Raw genomic sequence first — 19,859 nt, 5'->3', positions numbered from 1 at the left:
AGATTTGTAGGGTCAGGCTTCCTCTGCATCCATTGGATATTATTCTCAAGGACCTCTGACGGCACAGACTGCAATCCTAAAAACAAGAAACGCGTGCAACCTGTGTGTAACCACGCTTCACGCCAATAAGCACGATGACATGACCGTCGCCATTAACAGAAATGATGTAATTGGGACACTTCACTTCATGTTTCTAAAGCGAGAATGCTAATTTTGAGCACGCGCTGTCTTAAGAGCATCTCACTACTAACAAAAACAGAAACGCATTATTTCAGGACAAAGCACCATCAAACTTCACCTGCTCTCCGCACGAAGTCGTGAAAACTTTTGGCCGAAATCGTACTTCCTCAGGAGCCCCTGTTAGATTACTTATCCGCTTTACCGGTATGACTTCTAATGTTCTGACGCACGCGTCACCTACGTATCACATTAAAAATGCACAGGCCCATTATGTCATGTTAAAGCAAGGGGCTTTCCAGCGTACACGCTAGGCAGGCCTACCATATCCACCCCTACAGGTGTCCTGGATGCTGGTCTCATTTTCGACGGAATTAGTCAGTGATGAAGCATATACTACCTAAATATCCTCAATGCAACAAATGTATGTAATCAGGAGCACAATTCCTTCAATAAAGGAATTGTGCTCCTGATTACATTTCCCAGGATTTGGGGCTCAGTCTCATCGACTAAAGTGCGCTTTATCGTTGCACACTTTGCTGGATTGGCCCGCTCTAGTAGGCCCGCCAACCCTAGATACAGTGTCGCAGCAAAGGTCCACACCCCCAGACAACATGACACGCAGGCACGTGGGTCACGTGGTCGAGGTCTTCCCGTCTTCACGGGCAGGCACGCAATCGCTATGGGGAAAAGGCTGTGCAGAATATAATCCGTTTCATGGCCTTCTTTCGACGATTCACGAAAGGTTCCCTTATCATCAAACATGTGGATATCATCTTTATAATTGTTTTTTATATAGGAAATGCCCGTCATTCCGCAGGAAGACCTTAAACGCAATTGAGTCTAGTTTGTCTATTCGCACGCTTTTACTTCGGTCAGTTAAACCGCATATTTCTATGTCTGTGTACGATAACCTATTATCCGCACCTTTTTTACTCAGCGTTTCGTCAAAATAAGCACGTGGCCTTGCGTAGCGTAAAGGGGAGAACGTTACTTCCTTACCTGTTAATGGCTTGAATAAAGTTGCACACAGGTGAATAAAAGCTAAACTTGTGTTTTAAATGTGCGGACTAAAGTGAATAGATTAATTCATTGACACCGCCGAGGCTACAGATATAACCACGCACGACAGGGCGGAAAAAAATTTAAGCACTTCGGCACCAACACCGAAGCAAAGTCAAGTTTTGCTGAAAAGGTATAGCGAAGCACCCATAGGTTATTTTTTTTCACCCAAAACGTTTTGAATGCTCTCAAAAGCAAGCGTGTAGTGACGGCAGTAGTGGCTGACCAGGCTAACAGAAACTTCCACGGCAAAATAGCATGTTCATTAACTCACCCTGGCTCTTTAGTGTTGCGTCGTGACGCTCATATAAGGAGCCGACTACAAGGAAGCGAGTTCTCACTTTATCAACACGTGTCGGAAGTATCCATGTCGCCAAAAGACCTGCAGACAACGACGCATCTCTCCTGCTTGAGCCACTCGCGACCAGCTGCTTTCTTAAGCAGCTCCTTTAGTACACGACCAGGCGACAAGCCGAAAAAGATGAACGGGCCTCTTTTCGGCACAGCTGTTGCAGGCTCTACCAGGACAGGTAAGGTCCACGCGTGTACCGAGTGTCACGTTTTCTCTGATATGAGCAGCTGTCACTTGCGAACGCACGAGACATTTATTTCACACGCGACGTCCTGTTTTCTGAAAATTGGAAAGAAAACATGACTTGCCTGCCCGCTTCGGCACCTCTTGGAAATCGTAGCCAACGCAACGCAGTTCGGGTGCTTTCTGTCGCTCTGAGTGTTGGACACAAAAGTAAACATAGGCAACCCCTAAGCTAGACTCTGCGTTCGTGCTGAGGGCGTCGACGCCGCAAGTTCTAAAAGGGTGGCCCAATTCGAAGGTGTCCATCCGTCTGGGATGCACACCGGGCTAACTTCGCGTGCAAAGAGTGGCGTGCAAAGATATTTCGCGCGATGACCGTGTCAACTGCCGCTACAGTTAGGGTGGCTGTGCTCCTTGTTCTGTGCGGTAAGTAACACTGTAGCATTAGCAGACTACATTAGGCTAAGAACATGCTAAAATTGCGGTAGTTACAATGTTATACAATCCCTATGGTAGTGGTCCTGTAGGTACCTGCGTTAAAATTCGGTCGAATTGTTCTAAAGCTTCTAGATCACCCACTCGCATTTTAATATATATAGAGAGAGAGCAGTTCAAACAAAAGGGCTTTCGCGCACCGCACTAGAAAACACTAATTCAAAGAGGGAGCGATGAAAGTTACGAAGTGCTTTACTGACGTTTCGGCCGCGAGAGTGGCCGAAACGTCATCCCCAAAACGGATAAATGCTAACTGATGAGGACGCCAAAAAGACGCATTATCTTCAGTGCTATTCACTGTACACTAAAGAAGTATATGCAAGCTGGTATATGGGGATGAGTTAGCAGTGAGGGTCAGTTGGAAACATCTCATAAACCTGCTATTTAAAGATGATCTTGTCGTTTATAGCAAAGGTGGGGATGACGCAACAAATAATTGAGGACCTTAGCCGACAAAATGTAAGAGCAAGTATGAAGATTGTTATGTATGCAGAAGCCTAAGGTGATCCTCAATAGCTTGGCCAGAATAGAAGAGTTTGTGATTGGCAGTTAGTTACATGACCCTGCGCAAGGAGGCACCTATTTAAGCCACAAACCGACAAGGGATGTTGACGATGGTAAGAAAGTTTCAAGACAAATGAAAATAGGTAAGAGTCAAGCGACAAGAACTTTGAGGCTCTGAGAAACAGCTTACTCGTATTATTGAACAGAAAATTTTGACATGTTCTATTTTAGCACTGCTTACCAGTTGGGCGGAATTTTCGACGATAATAAAGATGCTGGGATCCAATCCACAACGCTTCTCGTTCGTAAATGCTTCGTGCCATTGGCCGGTCACCAACACTAATTATATGTCTAGCATTAGGATTACCTATAATTTTCTCTTACGAGCAGTCCTAGTAAAAGACGCTTTAGCGAAGGCAGGTCATGAGTCTGAAATCCCAAAGCTCTTCTTTCGTAAGTGTTCATTGCCATTTACCGATCGCTTTGGATAATTAATTGTCCAGCATCAAGATTAGCTAGAATTTCTTGTTAGAACGATTCTTGCGTAAAAGCGATTGTGAATGCTCGCCCTGAAGAAGACGTTCAGGGCCGTGCAAAGAATGATCGAGCCAACAGATACAAAGATGACAGTATAAACTAGCGAAGCAAGGAAGTGTTCCTGATATCGTAAATAAGTTTAGGAGGAATAAATAAACTTGAAAATTGAACAGCTCCTGCAGTGCAAAGAGGAGGTAACCGGTCGTCTATTAGACTAATAAAATGATGTCCAGGCTGGGAAGTGCAGTCGAGTAAGATGGAGGAATTGACGGCTTGATAAGGCAAATAAATGTCTTATCAGGGGATGGAGCCAGGTGACGCGAGGAATAGACAACTTAATATCAGTAGGAGATACCTGCAGGCTGCAGAGTACATCAGTTGGTTGATAATGATTACGATACTGATTTCGCATTCAGACTCGGTAGTCTACACCCAGAGGAAAACACACTATTGTAAGTGACTGATTCCGCGTAGTTCACTAGCCTATAATCCCCGAGCTGAAACAGTTGTGTGACTGAAAACATGACTGATTTTCTGCTTTTTTCCGCCATACGTTACTTCACATTTCCAGGGGCAGTCCTCGCCGATACAGTCTACTCCTTGAAGACTGGCAAGGTAAAATGCGTCAAAAGCATATTCATCATATTCATCATCATCATCATCACCAGCCTATTTTATGTCCACTGCAGGACGAACGCGTCTCCCTGCGATCTCCAATTGCCCCTGTCCTGTGTCAACCGATTCCAAGTAGCACCCGCAAATTTCCTAATTTCGTCGCACCACCTAGTCTTCTGCCGTCTTCTACTGCGCTTCCCTCCTCTTGGAACCCATTCCGTCACCCTAATGGTCCAACGGTTATCTAACCTGCGCATTACATGTCCTGCCCAGCGCGATTTTTCTCTCATGATGTCAATTAGAATATCGTCTATACCCGTTTGCTCTCTGATCCAAACCGCTCTCTTTCTGTCTTTTAAAGTTATGCCTAGCATTGTTCGTTCCATCGCTCTCTGCGTCGTCCTTAACATGTTCTCAAGCTTATTTGCCAGTCTCTACCCCATATGTCAGCACTGGTAAAATGCACTGATTGTATACCTTCCTTTTCAATAATGATGGTAAGCTTCCATTCAGGAGTTCACGATGTCTGCTGTATGCGATCCAACCCATTTTTTGTTCTTCTGTGAATTTCCACTTCATGGTCAGGGTTCCCTGTGATTAGTTGACCTAGGTAAACGTACTCCTTCACAGACTCTTGAGCTGACTTGCGATCCTGAACTCTTGCTCCCTTGCCCGGTTATTCTTCATTATCTTTGTCTTCTGCATATTAATCTTCAACCCCACTCTTACACTCCCTGTTAAGGTCCTGAATCATGTTTTTCAAAAGCATATTGCAGAACACATTTTTTGTTAAAGGCCAAGTATTTCTTGGCGAGTTATTGCCACTTTTCCGTACTGGGTGTATTTCTAGCCTCTTATCGTAGGCCGATCCGGAGAATGCGCAGGCTAAAAGTGTGGGCCGATACGTGCTTCTGTGACCACTGCCATGGTGACGGCGCTAGGTGACCGTGATGTTCCAAATATATATATATATATATATATATATATATATATATATATATATATATATATATATATATATATATATATATATATATATACCAAAACGTTTATTTGAAAGAAAAAAATGCAGAAAGCGAGTGGGTGGAGTCCCTAGTCCAGGGCCCCACTGGCTTGAGCGGTCAGCACGATTCCGGTCACCGCAGCCCGATGCATTAGCCATTAAACTACGGAGAGAAGAAACTTTATTAATGAGTGGTCCGGCAGTTTTGTTGTGGTGGCCTCAGGTGGCGGCTCGAAGTCCTTGCACTAGGGCGGCATCTTAGGCATGCCCGACGGCCCAGAGCTGGTCTGCCAACTCGGAACTTTTGAGAGCCGCCTTCCAGCGGCAGTGACGCCGATGGAGAAGGTTCCCGGCGGCCCCAACAGCTGGGGCAGCGTCGGGAAGAAGCGAGCTCGAGGCTTCCCGTACTGTGGCAACGGCCGCTATTACGGACGCGTCGCGAACGGAGGTGGTCTCATTACCGTGGTTGCCGGCACATTCCCGGAGCATGTGTCGCAGCGTTGCTCTCTGTCCGCAAGCTTTACAGGCATCTGTTGGATATAAACACGGGTAGCAGTGTTGCAGGACGGCGGGGCTAGGGTAGGTGTGTGTCTGGAGCAAGCGTAAAGTTACGGCCTCATTCCTGTTTAATTTATGGTGTGGTGGCGGGAATGTGCGTCTTTGGAATCTGTAGTGTTGGGTGAGGTCTCTGAACGTGGTCAGGCGATCGCCCCACGCCCATTCTCATTTTTATTGCTGCATTTCTGTTGTAGTGTCCCGATCCCGCAGATCCGATGCACCGGTCTCGGGGGCGGAGGGCGGCGGCCACATAATCTGCGGCGGCTCCGCGTACGAGACCTCCAGCGGCGGCGTGGGCCGCCTCGTTGCCGGCGAGCGGGACATCGGTGTGTGCAGGGGTCCAGAGGAGGAACACCGTAGAATTTTGGGGTTGCGAGGGCAATGACGCGTCGCCATCGTCGCAAATTTGGAGTATGCGGACCGCTTCCCGCGAGACGCGACCGCGCGCGAAGCCGTGGATTGCCGCCTGCGAGTCGCTGATCACGATCGCAGCGCTCGGCACCGCCGCCAGTGCTAGGGCTACCGCGGCTACTTCGGCCGCCTGGGTGTGTCCCGTGGCCACCGTGGCGCTCGCGAGGCACTTACCCGTGCCGTCTACAACCGCGATCGCGTGTGCGCTTCTCTCTCCTCCATATCGCGCAGCGTCTACGTATACCGCCTCGTTGCTGTTGCCAAAGTTCTTCTGAAGGTCTCTCGCTCGTTTGTTCCGTCGCGCGGCGTGGTGCGTCGGGTGCATGTTTTTGGGAAGCGGCGGGATGATCAGGCTGTCGCGCCATCTTTTCCAGCCATCTTTTCAGCCATCTTTTCTCCATGCTGATGTATTTTTTTTTCTTTATGCACCAGCCCCTTGAACAATATATTCAAGCATGTCCCGAATGCAAGGCATTGCGTTGAGGCGCGTGGTAGCATGTTTTATTGCAATATCAGTAATATGCACACCCCAGGCGATCTTGCACCGTCATCAATAATTGCACATAAAAATACCGATTTCTTTTGTTTTAATACTCTTCCTAAGAAACATTACCGAAGTTACATGTACGCTCTCGCTTTGCGTCAGAATTTGCACGCCAGACGGCGAAACGCGTTCCAGCGTGTTCGTGCTCCCATCGCGCAGACTTGGTGCACAGAAGACCTCAAGTTAGACAGCACTGCCTGCTGGCGCGAATCGTAACAGAGCTATGCAGACCATGCCAACTTGTGTCATCGTTTTCCCACACGTAATAACCATAGTGTAGTACCTGTTTGTGCACTTTATTATTTGTTATTTTTCTAAGCGAAAGCTTTACTAACCATGTCGAGCCGAGTTTCGCCATCGCCACGAATTAGACCTTCATTTGACCGCAGCTACGCCGTAGTCTTGGCAACGCATCACGTGATTCGTCGCGCCGAGCTCCACCACCAATGCCGCCGGCTTGGCGTATGTGGTCTTCACAGCTTAACGGGGCCGTTACCGCAGCTGCAGGGGTCACCGCATGACCACGTGACTCGCCGCGCACCTGGCTATGAGGAGCGCCGCGCTCGCCTAGTGAGTGCGAGCTTGGCCACAGAAGAGAGCATTGGTCCTCTTCTCTGAGCGTTGCGCGGCAACGGGAGGCTTTGGGCAGTCGTCGTAAAGCGGCGTCTGACCAGCCCGCATATATCGCCCGGCGAGCTGCTTCACTGGAAAGGGTCCGGAATGAGACAGGCATTGCACCGTTTACGCGCTGTCCCCTTGTGCTCCGACGACGCTGCGCATGTTCGCGGCGTCTGTTTGCATGTCTAGCACTTGCGCTTTCCCCGTGGCACAAAAGGCGTCGCACCGTCGAACTATGCGTGTCTACCCAAGCCTAATCACAGTCATGACTAGCCACCAACCTAGGCACAGCCGTCATGCCGGGCTTAGCGATGATTGTACACCTTAGTATAATAATTACAGATAAATGAAAGGTTAGCAAAGGGAAACTAAGACTTAACCAGGCCAAACAAGGCTTTCGCTTTGCAAATCCAGGGTTAGCTGAGCTATGCCGCAGCCTTTTTTTTTCTTGCAGCAGACGGCCGCGTTCGTCACATCGCGCAAATATTCCTCCTTGTGTTCTTGTCAGGACGCCAGCCCAGGAGCTTCTGTAAAGCGCTAATCGCACTGAAGTAAGGAGGGCCGGCATGCCTGCCAAGACCACTCCGCGGTCGAGACACGTGAATCACGTGCGCGTACGTGTTGGGCGCACGCTGCTACTAGTGCCGGCCTTAAGCGGCGCCGCGGTAACAAGAGGCCAAGGCGACGTGACAACGCCGACGAAAACCCCACGCGACCATCCTGCAGTACACGGACGCGAGGCTTACGCAGGGTGACTACGCCGACCAGACCGTGTATTTCTAAGCCGGTGCTGCTGGCTGTCGTCGAGTGCTTTTGGTCCACGTTCTGGCTGCGCACGCCATAGAGTTTCATACAACTCTATGGCGCACGCAAGGCGCGTTTACTTATGCAGCTCCTGTTTACAGCAGTGCATCCTGTCCCGAAGGCCACGAGCCTCACTTCGTCTAATACGTTAACTAACGCGTTGCAACCGCACTGACTCTTTGAGTCTTATTGCGAAATTAAGATTCTTAAATAAATAAAAGAAGAAATGTCCGACGGCCGGATTCTAACATAGAACATCTAGCATAGAGGCCTGATGGTGTAATCATTACGCCACGGACGCATTTCCTCAAAAACGACGCGCCTCGTGATCACATAATAGTTTTGAGATGTCAAATCTCGGAAAATTATTTAAAATTCCTTAACACATCATCATGCGTCAAAACGTGGGGTGATAGCGAAGAGAGCGCAGTTAAAGGGATTTCAGTCCGATGATTCTCCCACTCCTCTTACTCAACACCATAGTCGCTCAGCAAGGCTTTGTCTTTCGTCGACTTCAACTGGAGGTTGAATTATGATCAAACTTTTTGACATTAAGGCCTCGTGTGCGCTACGAAGCGAGAAATCCGGCTTCTGGCGTTATCACCCGATCGCACCAAAACCCACGTGACCAAGTGACGACGTCACGTTCCCGGAATTGGAGCTGCTGCGGCTCGCACTGCGAAATCTCACGGGGAACCGCCACGGCGTCTTCCGCACGCCATGTCACACACCCAAAAAAACAGACGTCACCAACTCCCGGAATTGGATTAAGGTGGATTAAAGTGGATTTAAGTGGATTCAAATAGATTAAGGTGGATAAAATTGAATTAACATGCATTATGGCGGACTGGAGTGAATTAAAGCGAATTAATGTGAATTAAGGTGCAATGGGATTAAGGTGGATTAAAATAAATTAGGGTGTATTATGGTAGGTGCCAATTATAGCCACGCGAATTAAGGTGTTGTTTTAATTTGAGGTGACAACTTAGACAAGTCATCATACTTTCGCCTTCAAATCACGTGAGGACTTTTTGCTGTCAAATTTTGCCTTCTAAACATACACGGCATTTTACGCAAAGGAACGAGTTGTCGAACCTTCAAACGCCGCACTCATAAGTGATACACAATCTGCCCTTCCTTAACTCACGTTCGTCTTTAATTGTAAAAAAAAATATTGGCCGCATGTTTAGCAACTGGTGGTGCGGCGTTCTGTCTCCTCGAGCCTGTCTTGCAATTTACATCCCCGTAGTGGTTTCGATTGTTATTCCTATGTCAGAACACAGTAAGACACGACAATCTGCATATCAACTTTTTAATGTCATACGTACTCTTGCTTCTTTCAGAAAATCCGCTTTCATACGAAAAACGTCGTTCGTTCTTTCACAGTCAGGTTAATTCAGTTTTGTTATCAGCTAATATAATTTGATAAGGGTATATTGTTTCATCTACTTGCATCTTATTTCTGTGCGTAATTTTTTTGTACAGCTTTCTCGTCATAATACTATCCAGAATCTTAGTAGCATGCTACAAAGAAATTAATCGAATTCTTTTTAATGTCAGCCAACAAATGTTCTGTTGTTTTCGAGAATATTGCGCAGAATTCTTGTTTCTGAAGATTTCTCACGGGATAAATATTTCAACTTAAACACAATCATATAAAGAAGACCCGTTAGTACATAATTGTAGAGTCGCCTGATCTTACTTATCTCAAGCATTGGTCCTCTTCTTTGAAACCGCAGCCAGTCAGAGAACACGTTTAGAGTTTAATTCAGACATTCGCGTTAAAAACGACGGATACGACTCATTAGCATTACAAATCAATATATGCATTCCCTGACATTGCCGTCGTTTGTTCTCTTACTATAATTGCAGCTCGTTTCTACTAGGGTGCTATGCAGGATGCGCCGAATTTCTCGCTCACCCGAGTTTGCTCGATGGCAGTGAGCGAACCAAAATGGCCGGGAAATCGTGAAAGCAGCAGACAATAAAATGTCCAGATAAAGCCAGGTGTGTCAACACGAGTACGCCGCTCCTCCGTTCCAGACGCTGAAGACTGGGGAAAACTGCGACCATGTACGCAATGGGCCCCACTCACTTGTCACGCATTTCTCGGGCGGAACATGGGCATGTCTCCAATTTTTTGACAATATCTGTCTATCGACCGTCGAATGCAAAAACTGCACAAGTGTCGCAACCTTACGTGAACCCTTTCCCTTTTTTAGAACACGTTAAAAAGCAATAATTTTTTTCTATAACCCAATTGCACAGGTAGCGCAGTGAGTCGAACGACAAAGAAATGAAACAAAACACCGACAGTTTGACCACGTGGCTCCTTAGTTTTCGGGTGCTCCAGAGGTAACGCCCACGCGACGCTAAATCAATAGTGAACCTGGATAAGTCGACGAAACTGGAGGCGTGCCGAGAGCTGATTTTGGCGTCTTGATGCCACTAGCTTTGTTCCACTGAGCGTGTTGCGCAAGCTATCGGAGATCCCTAAACTCTGGCCTTCCTGCAAAGCACCCCTCCTGTAAATTTGCCTTCTAGCTCCGCTCACGTAGCCTGATTCTCCTGATGTCTTCCCTTTGCTTTTTTTCGCCTTGAATAATTTCGCGGAGCATTATTTTGACCTTTCCGGTAAAAATAAGTGAATTGGAAACGATGCAAAGGTACGTCAAGTCAAGAAAGGGCACCACAAGAAGCAGAAACAACACTCCGACTGGTGGCCCAGTTATGAGCATCGTCGTCCAAAAGAAGATGAGGCTTGGAAGGGTGAGTACATTCTATATGTTTTACTTTTAAAATAATTGTTACTAATTCCATATGACCTTCCTGATTATATGTTTAACAGGTAATTATACGCTATTCAATGCTAATTCCATGGATATTAGGGAATGTATGCTCCATATTAATTTGGAATAATCCACCCATTTCTTGGCCAATCCCCCATCATGGCTACAACAACAACAACAACACTCCAAGCAAATGCATTAAATGACAGTTGTTTTGGCTACCTAAGGTTTTTGCATAACCGGCTCTCCTGTGGTCGAACTATCCATAATCCGCAGCTATTTATTGAAGCGACTAACGAAAGCATCCCCTCTGGATGTGTATATATATTATTGTAAACATCCTTCATAGTTAGTATGAAAGTTCCGTTCAATCTTCATTTATTGTTCTTTTCGTAAATTCTGGATAGTGGTATTCTGGAGGTGGTATCACCCCCTAGAATGTATCACCAGTAAGATAGCACTAGGTTTGGTGGAGCTCGCTAAAGAAGCCATGCCAAGTGAGGCAACTCCACAGCAATATTTTTCCTCAAATAAATACCTACATTGTTCAATTGGTAGCAAATGTATTAACTGTTCTTTTTTTTCATCTTTTTGCTCAATGCTAGTTAAAATAAACAGTTAATTTCACCCTTATTCTGCGATATTGCATTGGACATTGTGCAGAGGGGTCATCGAACTATTTTACAAAATTCAAGCCTCGAAATTCTTGCCATGAGAGCATAACAACCTGCAAGGCTTTAATGTAGGCTATACGGTGCGTACAACGTCCTGTAGTTCGATATATGGTTGAAGTATCAAGCATTTTGTCAAAATTATTCAGTGAACAAGTATAGTTCGAAGCCCACTGGGAAGCACGTGCAGCAAACGCCCCTAAAACAGCAGCCAGTGCTTACTGCCCCAATTATGTGCGAACTCCTTTGCATTCAACAGGTGATTTGTGTCACCGGTATTACCAGTGTCGGAAGTGAGGGAATGGAGAGGTTATATCAGACCAATATTAATATACGTGCAAATTATCGTAGTTGCGTGTGCCCTCGGAAACTCCAGTCATGGCGGCACGTGAGTATTATTATTATTATTATTATTATTATTATTATTATTATTATTACTATTATTATTATTATTATTATTTGTTGTTGTTGTTGTTGTTGTTGTTGTTGTTGTTGTTGTTGTTGTTGCTGTTGTTGTTGTGAATGTATATGGGGTGAACAAGGAGCAAAAATGAATTGAATAAATTTGTGCGTTTTAGGTGCCATAACAACGACTTGAGTACGAGGAATGTCGTACTATGGGACTCCGCATTACCTTCAGCCGCCTGAGGTTCGCTAACGTGCACCCAATTGCATGGTACATGGGTGTTCTTTCATTTCGCGCCCATAGAAATGCGGCCGCCGCGGTAGGGATTTGAGATATATATATACATATATATATATATATATATATATATATATATATATATATATATATATATATATATATGCTCCCTATGTTAGCTGCACCAAATTTTTAAAAACTGCCTGCTGCAGATGCATTACTAGCCCCTGTTCCAAATAAGTCGTTGATGCGGCCATTATTTTTACGAAGCACCAACACGCCCTATTTAAAGAACAAGGTTAGTGGGCTAATAAATTTATGTAATCATTTACATTGCGGCACATATCTTGATCTACGAATTGTAGCCAGTAAATATGCACGGGACATCGACTTGGAACGAATTCTGAGGATGGCACTGGTTTCTAGATATGCGCCGTCAAACTTGCCGTAGAACATGCACGGTTGTTCCTGTCACGTGTACTAAGAAAGCTGTGTTTTATTAGTTGAAGCACAAAAGTAACTCGAACACCAGTGCACCTCGTCCGACACTTTGTAACTGAATATCTTGAAAGTGACGTTGTCCTGAGAATTCGTTCGAAGTCTATATGCCTTGCATATTCACTAGCTACACTTCTACATTGAAATTTGTGCCATAATGTAAATAATGAAAAAGTTAAGTTGCATAACTGTATGATTTGTTCAATTCAACACTTTTGATTTCTTGCCGAAGTAATGACCACTTCATCGAGTAATTTAGATCAGGGGTTAGGATTGTGCAATCTACCATGTATCGTGTTTGATGTAACGGACCTCAGCGACCCGTTACTGAGCAAGGAATGACCAACTGGTCGTTTATTCATATGCTTATGTACCTGCGTAGGTAGCGTGGGAAAGGAGAGTCAGGGAAAGAAGTGGCAAACGCTATCGGCGCACATGCGCGATAGCCTGTTCTGGTACAACCAGAGCCAGCTTTTTTTTTTAATTTCAATGCAGCTAAAGAGACCACCCTGTTTAGCCGTACATTCATTTGCTATTTCCTCGTCAGCCATTCTATAAACTTTGAATTCGACTCTGTAAAGGTATGCTTTAAGTCACCAACTGGTCTACAAAGTAGTAATCAGATTCATTCAGGGCTGGTAACGTTCGAATAACCGTCCTGCTTAATGAATTCCACGCCATAATACTGCCCCTAAAGCTAACGACAGAGTCGAAAAACGCTTGCTCACCTTCGCGCCCGAATGAAGTATTCCGTTGCCCGAGAGTGGCATACTGCGTTTGTAATCCATGCGAGCGGTGCCTAAATCGAAATACTGATTCCGGAAAGTTAAAGAAGCACGGGTGGCGTGAAACTAATCGGGATAATATCGGGGGGGGGGGGGGGGGGGGGGGGGGGAAGGTGCCTGGTCTCTGCTCTGACGTTGACAACAGCTGGAGCATCCTAAATCTCTGCAGACTTAGCAGAGACGGAGAAGGCGGTGAGCACGGAAGAGGAGGGTGACCCTTGGGAGCCGTACGCGACTGTCCCCACCGTCCGCGTGCTACATAAAGGCGGGCTAATACCTCCCGTCATTGAGAACATTCCCTCGCATAATCTGTCCGAGGACGAGTCACTGGAGCTTGTCACCATATGCGGACCAGGATGGCACGCTCCCCTCAACAAACGCCCATCCAGGCGACAGCGAACTCTAAGCCAACAACCGCAGGTAAGTATGACGATGACGATGAAATCGTTTTATTGACAGGAAAAGGGGAAGCAAGTTAGGAGAAGGGTGCTCGGACTCCTGCTCCGGAATTCTGTTGGCTAAGGCCGCCGCACGGCCCCTTCCCGCGAGGGCTTGCTGGTCCTCGGGGATTGAACTGGACAGGGCTGCCTTCCCGACCTTCCCGCGTTAGCTGTTGCATAGATTCTCAGGCACTACTAGCCTGGCAGGCCCATACCATACGGTAGAAATCTGCTTTCTGCCCGCAGAATTTAATCTCGGCTCAAAATAAATGCGGATCGATAGCAACTAAAAATTATGGATTTTTACGTGCCAAAACCACTTTCTGATTATGAGGCGAGCCGTAGTGGAGGACTCCGGAAATTTCGACCACCTGGGGTTCCTTAACGTGCACTTAAATCTAAGTACACGGGTGTTCTCGCATTTCGCCTCCATCAAAATGCGGCACCCGTGGCCGGGATTCGATCCCACGACCTCGGGCTCAGCAGCCCAACACCATAGCCACTGAGCAACCACGGCGGGTTCGATAGCAAGTAGCTTGACTGGGTTATTAAATGACATGGTTTGTAATCTCCGAAAACGACATTATTCTGCTTTATCTAATCCCTTAGCCGTGCCCGGATATTTTCGTCACGATATGTACAAGTACTCTAATACATCTGCATAAGTTACTAATGGCAATGGGAAGTCCGAGTCTTCGAGGAGGGAGGAGGAGGGTCTCCGGGGGCGTGAAGCTCAGGCGGCAGCGTCTGCACACTCATTTCCCTCTGCACCCTCGTGACCTGGCACCCAAATCAGTTCTTTGCGCGAAGCGATGACCCCAGATTGTCTCAGGATCCTGCAAGCTAGAGCTACAATTTGGCCCCGCGGGTACGAGAGCGTGCTCGGAACGGCCACGCAACACTTTTTTATGGACGTGATGAAAATTTCGGCAGCACGTTACACTCCTGCAACACGTGAAGGCGACAGCATGCTGCAGACTTGGTAATACATGAATATGTACGAGCGGAAGGGTCAGACTTCTTGCAAAACGTAACGGACCGCAGTGTGAAGTAAACGTGTGGCAAGCCGTTGTCTGTCTTCTTTGGCTCGTTTTCGACGCTTATCTGCGGATTCACGGGCTCGTATAGCGGGGTCAGACTCGCGCCAACGACGTTTTTCTTCGACTTTGCGTTGCGCCTTCTCAGCAGGGCAGAGTAACACTCGTAGTCAAACGCCTTGCGCCCGCCGCTTCGCACGTCGCACCTCGTTTCTCGCTTGGCGAGCATCCTCGGCCGTAGCGCTCTTCCGAGGAGGGTATGCAATGCTTGACTGATGGTTCGGATACTTGTTTTGTGCTTGTTCTTTATTGAAACGCACGCTGTTCTGTGTGTTGAATGGGTGATTTCAATGAATGTATGCACTGTGTGCTTCACCTTGCTGAGGGCTTGTAGCCTTTGCCTTGTTGCTGATGATCGTATTTTTTGTACCACTCGACTAGACGCCGCCGCGTTTTTTGAAGTATGAGCCATTGCAACGAGTCACTTCGGGCCTTCGCCTTAAAAGGAATTGTTAGTGCAGCAGTATGACGCCGGCTGCACTTTTCTCGCGAACAGGTCCACCACTTGCGCATTTGCATTTCGCTACTAATTCTTCGCAGACGTAGCTTAAATGCAAAATAAATGACCAAACATTAGTGTTGCGCCGAAGGATAGCGGCAAATTCGAACCGGCTGTGCATCGCACTCATGTCATTTGCCGACTTAAGTTTGATGTGCCGATCGATGTACGTGGTTTCACGTACTTTCGTGCTCAATATGAGTTGCAACACTGCATAACACCCGTCAATCCTTAGAATAGTAAAAATAACAAACTTCTTTTTTTTTTGTTAACAGGCTGCTTGCAGCAATCGAAGCGGTGTTCTGCAATTCTTTCGTGCATTTGCGTAGGTGCTGCCATGCTGCCGTACGGGCACTGTATAGCAGCTTGGCAGCGCCTACACAGAGAAAAGAAAAAAAAAATTAAAAACGGTCACTCATGTTACAACTCACATTGAGCACGATAGTGCATTTTGACATATTTAGATGAAAGCCATTGTTTGGTCCTCGCTCTGTTGACTCTCATTTGAGGGTTGATACTCCTAATAAAATAAAAAAATATATAAGTATAATATTGGGCGTGTTTAATATGCACGTATAATATGCACGTGGTTTGTCTAGAGCCACCAGAACAGTTAGTGGGAACTCTGTGTCGCATTACAGCACAGGAGTGAATACAAGGGAATGACATTGAAAACAAACTCTCCGTGCAGCAGTACTAGCCTGAAATGCGAAAAATAAATTCTGTGGTAACATCACAAGAATAAGCGAAGAGCGGATAAGATGATTTGCTTATCCTTCTCTGGCAGAACAACCCCTAATCTTACCCAAAGCTAGCGGAAACTGTCATGCTAAAAGTATGAACTACTGGGTTTTCAATCCAGTTAAACAACATACCAGGGCAAAATCAATGTTCAGTTCACGAAATGAGTGTTTGTAACCACGGCCTATATCCTAAGAACATCCGAATTAAATCTGACGGTACCTCAATTTCTTGCATTTCAGTCGCCCCTATGCTTCGTGCAGGGCACGTGCCGCTTACCTTCGCTAATTTCTGTATTTTATATTTCAAATTTCATCAGCCTATGTACACATAGTATAAGTGACTGTCATATCGACCGAATATGAGCAGCGTGGGCAGCTTTCTTGAATGAAGTGAATAACAGGAACTGCATGTTTAAAAGGCTGCTTTTGCCTTATGACAAGCATTATCGTATCGTGAACGCAAAAAAAATAAACTATCGGGCTAATTGGTTCACGATGCATAACTTCCAGCGCACGATACCGAGAAAAAGGGAGACACAAACGCACATCTAGCGCTGTCTTCGTTCGAAGTAGGGCCAACTAACGCAAGGATTACAAAATTTGGTAAATAAGAAATTCTAGTGCTACGTGAAGATAATTTCTTTTTTCAGAGAGGCACACTTAAGAGCCGCTTTTCTAATAAATGTTCAGCTGAAAGTAGGCCCTGTATGTCTCACTTTTTTCTCGTGCTTCTACGCTGGAGAACACTCATTCGTCGAGAACTGCAGCTTACAGATATCCTGAAAAGCAAGAGTGTTTAATGGGCGTGTTCTAATAATGCTGAACTATTGTCTGTAACTTGCAGTATAACGGAAACACGATAACAATCTAATATCTGCACAACGTGCTATTGAAGAGTAAGCTGTGTATAAGAGACCGAAAGGCGGGCGGCAGCGAACGTTAGAGGCAAAATAATGGTAGGCAGTACTACAGTAGAGGTAACGAGGAAGAAATACATTGTACAACTTACGTGATGCCCAGAGCGGATATGACGGGGCATATCCGAGCAACAGAGTTGGTGTCAGGTGAAAGGAAATTTACTCGAGAGTCGCATAGCGTCGGATGCCCTTATGATATTGGGAACATTGTAAGCGTAGGAAAGACATAGAGTTAGGGGGTAATCGAAGATCACCGCAAGAGGAAGGCCTTCGTCATGATGGAGATAATAGCTAGATGATGGTTATAATGGTTATGACGACGACCACATTGATCATAACTGTAGCGATGCTTTTCTCACATTTTCCTGCGAAGGCGACAAAAGCCACCAAATAATCGGGAAAAAAAGCAGGTTAGCCAACACCAGTCATCTCCTTGTTACCATCCCTATCTTTCCTATGCTTTCATTTCTTCTTTTCTCTCTCATGTCGAGGAATTTCGGACATTGCCCCTGCGGCTATCGACCAAACTTCACCGCAGTGAACCAGCGTAACTCAAAGGGAAAAATTTAAAAAAAACAGTGATATTTAAGGAGGCCTCCTGAATTTCAACAAGTTTCAATTAGCAACTCCGAGAGGGCACGTCCTTTTATTAACATGCGAATTAATGGCAGTTAGCCGTAGCGTGTTTGCAGCTTTCTCGCAGAATTTTCCTCTGGAATTTAAAACACTGCTCTAGCGCAGCAGAAAAGTTGCAAATAAACCCCGTAAATAAGCATGGTATTAGAAGGGCGCACCGCCTCGGCTTTGCTTACTGAAAGCTATTGAAATTCGGCCGTCCTCGTGAGAGATTATTGCTATACATGCTGCCCACTGAGCTACGCTAGTGCATTGCGGTGAAGCTCGTCAGATGGCCGGAGGCAGTGTCCGAAATTCCTCGGCATGTGCAAATTGCCTAGTAATAAATCACTTGGCGGCGTAGTAACTGGTTTAGGGAAAGCAGGATTAGCGTGAGGTGGTGTTGGCACGCATTAGGCTTGCGGATCTCCACGAGCCCGATAAAAAAATTACGCAGTGCGTTTTCTACCACAAAGAATTTCGTGACATTCGTGAGCACCGATGTCTGCGTTGTTGCGCTGCGCGAATTGCGAGGTGAAATTTCGGAGCGTTTGCGTTTATGGATTGTTCATTTCACTTTTCACGAAGTACAGTAGCCAGTGTAGACACAAAAGTATACAGTGTTGGCTGCTTCAATGTGGGTACGTTATCCTTACAGAAATGGTAGGAGAGAACAAATTAAAGATTACAGCTAGGACTGACTTCTGGCCTTTTTGGTGCGACGTGTTTGATAAAGTATTTTAGCGAGAATACTTTTGCCACACGGACACAGAAAGGGACCCATACAAGCGCTTGGGTGTGTCCCATCCAGCATCCGTGCGGAAAAAGTCTTCGCGCTAAAATATTATGTCGAAACGTTGAGAGGCAAAGGGAACAACTAGTGAAAGTATTAGTACAGCCATCCTTAAGTCCTGATAATTGTAATGATGTGTATTCTACAAACGTATTTGTACTTCTGAATTCGCGCATGAACGCGCTATTCCTCATTTTGCGGTTTGTAGGATTGGTTTCAGCTAATCTGCGTGTTAGTGCGAGTCTCTCTGATGAATTTTCTTATAGGCGGTAAACCACCCTGTGAACACTCAGGTTTCTTCAAATGATTACCCTGCTTTCGTAATGATCCCAAATGTGAAATTCCTGCTTCTACCTCAAACTATGACACGACATGCGGCTGTGCTTTCTCATCCTTTCGTAACAAGTTCGGCTGTCGCACTTATTTGCTTCCAGCCACGTCTTTATTTTCTTCGGTCAGCCCCGTAAGGCTCAATATAGTGCAAACATAAGTATAAATTTCTATAAACATGGGTCACCAACATCATAATCACGTGGCCTCGCGTCTTCTTTCATACATGTTTTCCCTGCCCCCTTTTTTTTTCTTATTGTTCGGCAGATGTCCTTTGCCGGAGTTCAGTTCTTCTTCGGTGACCTGGTGCGACCCAAGTTGCCCTCGGCGTCATTGGCTGATCAAGAATACCTTGACGATTTCCCAAGCAATAAGCCAGAGGAAGATACAGACGCCCCTTTCATAGTTTCGTGAAAGGTGCTGCTTAGCTGTGCGACATCGAGAATGCGTCGTCAGAGGAGACCGAATGCACAACCCGCGTTGCTCAAACAGAAGCAAACACACCCCTTGAAAAAAGCTGCAATAAAGTAATTACTCGTTTTATCCTATATAAATTGAATCACTGCACATCTGTTAACTTCTTCGAGATGAAACAAATATTCCCATTCCAGAAGAAAAAAAGAACTTCACATCCTGAGCTCAGGAAACAAGAATTCATTTACATAGGTAGCCACTGCACCGATATTTAAGAGGTTTATTGCATTTAAGCGCGAAAATTTAAATTAACCAACCGAAGCAACCGCAGTTGTTATTTACGCCAACTAATGTAGTGAAATTTTTTTGAGAATTGGGAAGGCAATGTCCAACGCAAGTTGAAATCAGCTAGCACAATACAGGGGTAATTTGACATCGCAGCGAGCGACCTTCGTCCTGCAGTGGACATAAATATAGGCTGCTGCTGTCGACCAATTATGTATGTATGTATGTATGTATGTATGTATGTATGTATGTATGTATGTATGTATGTATGTATGTATGTATGTATGTATGTATGTATGTATGTATGTATGCATGCATGCATGTATGTATGTATGTATGTATGTATGTATGTATGTATGTATGTATGTATGTATGTATGTATGTATGTATGTATGTATGTATGTATGTATGTATGTATGTATGTATGTATGTATGTATGTATGTATGTATGGCAATGAGGAATTATTAGGCGTTGCG

The 19,859-nt window shown here is 45.7% G+C and overlaps 1 protein-coding gene across 1 annotated transcript; it reads left to right on the top strand.

The window, feature by feature from the left end:
- Positions 1-1,926: 1,926 nt before the first annotated feature.
- Positions 1,927-19,242, top strand: LOC126534097 (uncharacterized). The gene is made up of 5 exons (XM_050181316.3): positions 1,927-2,200; positions 3,882-3,925; positions 10,530-10,632; positions 13,419-13,669; positions 18,951-19,242. Exons 1-5 carry the CDS (start codon positions 2,146-2,148, stop codon positions 19,095-19,097), a joined length of 600 nt encoding a protein of 199 aa, XP_050037273.2. The 5' UTR covers positions 1,927-2,145; the 3' UTR covers positions 19,098-19,242.
- The last annotated feature ends 617 nt before the right edge of the window (positions 19,243-19,859 follow it).

The sequence above is a fragment of the Dermacentor andersoni genome, chromosome 7, assembly GCF_023375885.2.
Source record: "Dermacentor andersoni chromosome 7, qqDerAnde1_hic_scaffold, whole genome shotgun sequence".
NCBI classification, from domain to species: Eukaryota; Metazoa; Arthropoda; class Arachnida; order Ixodida; family Ixodidae; genus Dermacentor; species Dermacentor andersoni.
The sequence above is the reverse complement of the archived record's forward strand: the minus strand, read 5'-3'. Positions and strand labels throughout refer to the sequence as shown.

Coding starts and splice junctions, on each gene's coding strand:
- LOC126534097 (XM_050181316.3), top strand. CDS start 2,146: ATGACCGTGTCAACTGCCGCTACAGTTAGGGTGGCTGTGCTCCTTGTT. Junction 3,926..10,529: donor ACTCCTTGAAGACTGGCAAG/GTAAAATGCGTC, acceptor AACGATGCAAAG/GTACGTCAAGTCAAGAAAGG. Junction 10,633..13,418: donor AGAAGATGAGGCTTGGAAGG/GTGAGTACATTC, acceptor AAATCTCTGCAG/ACTTAGCAGAGACGGAGAAG.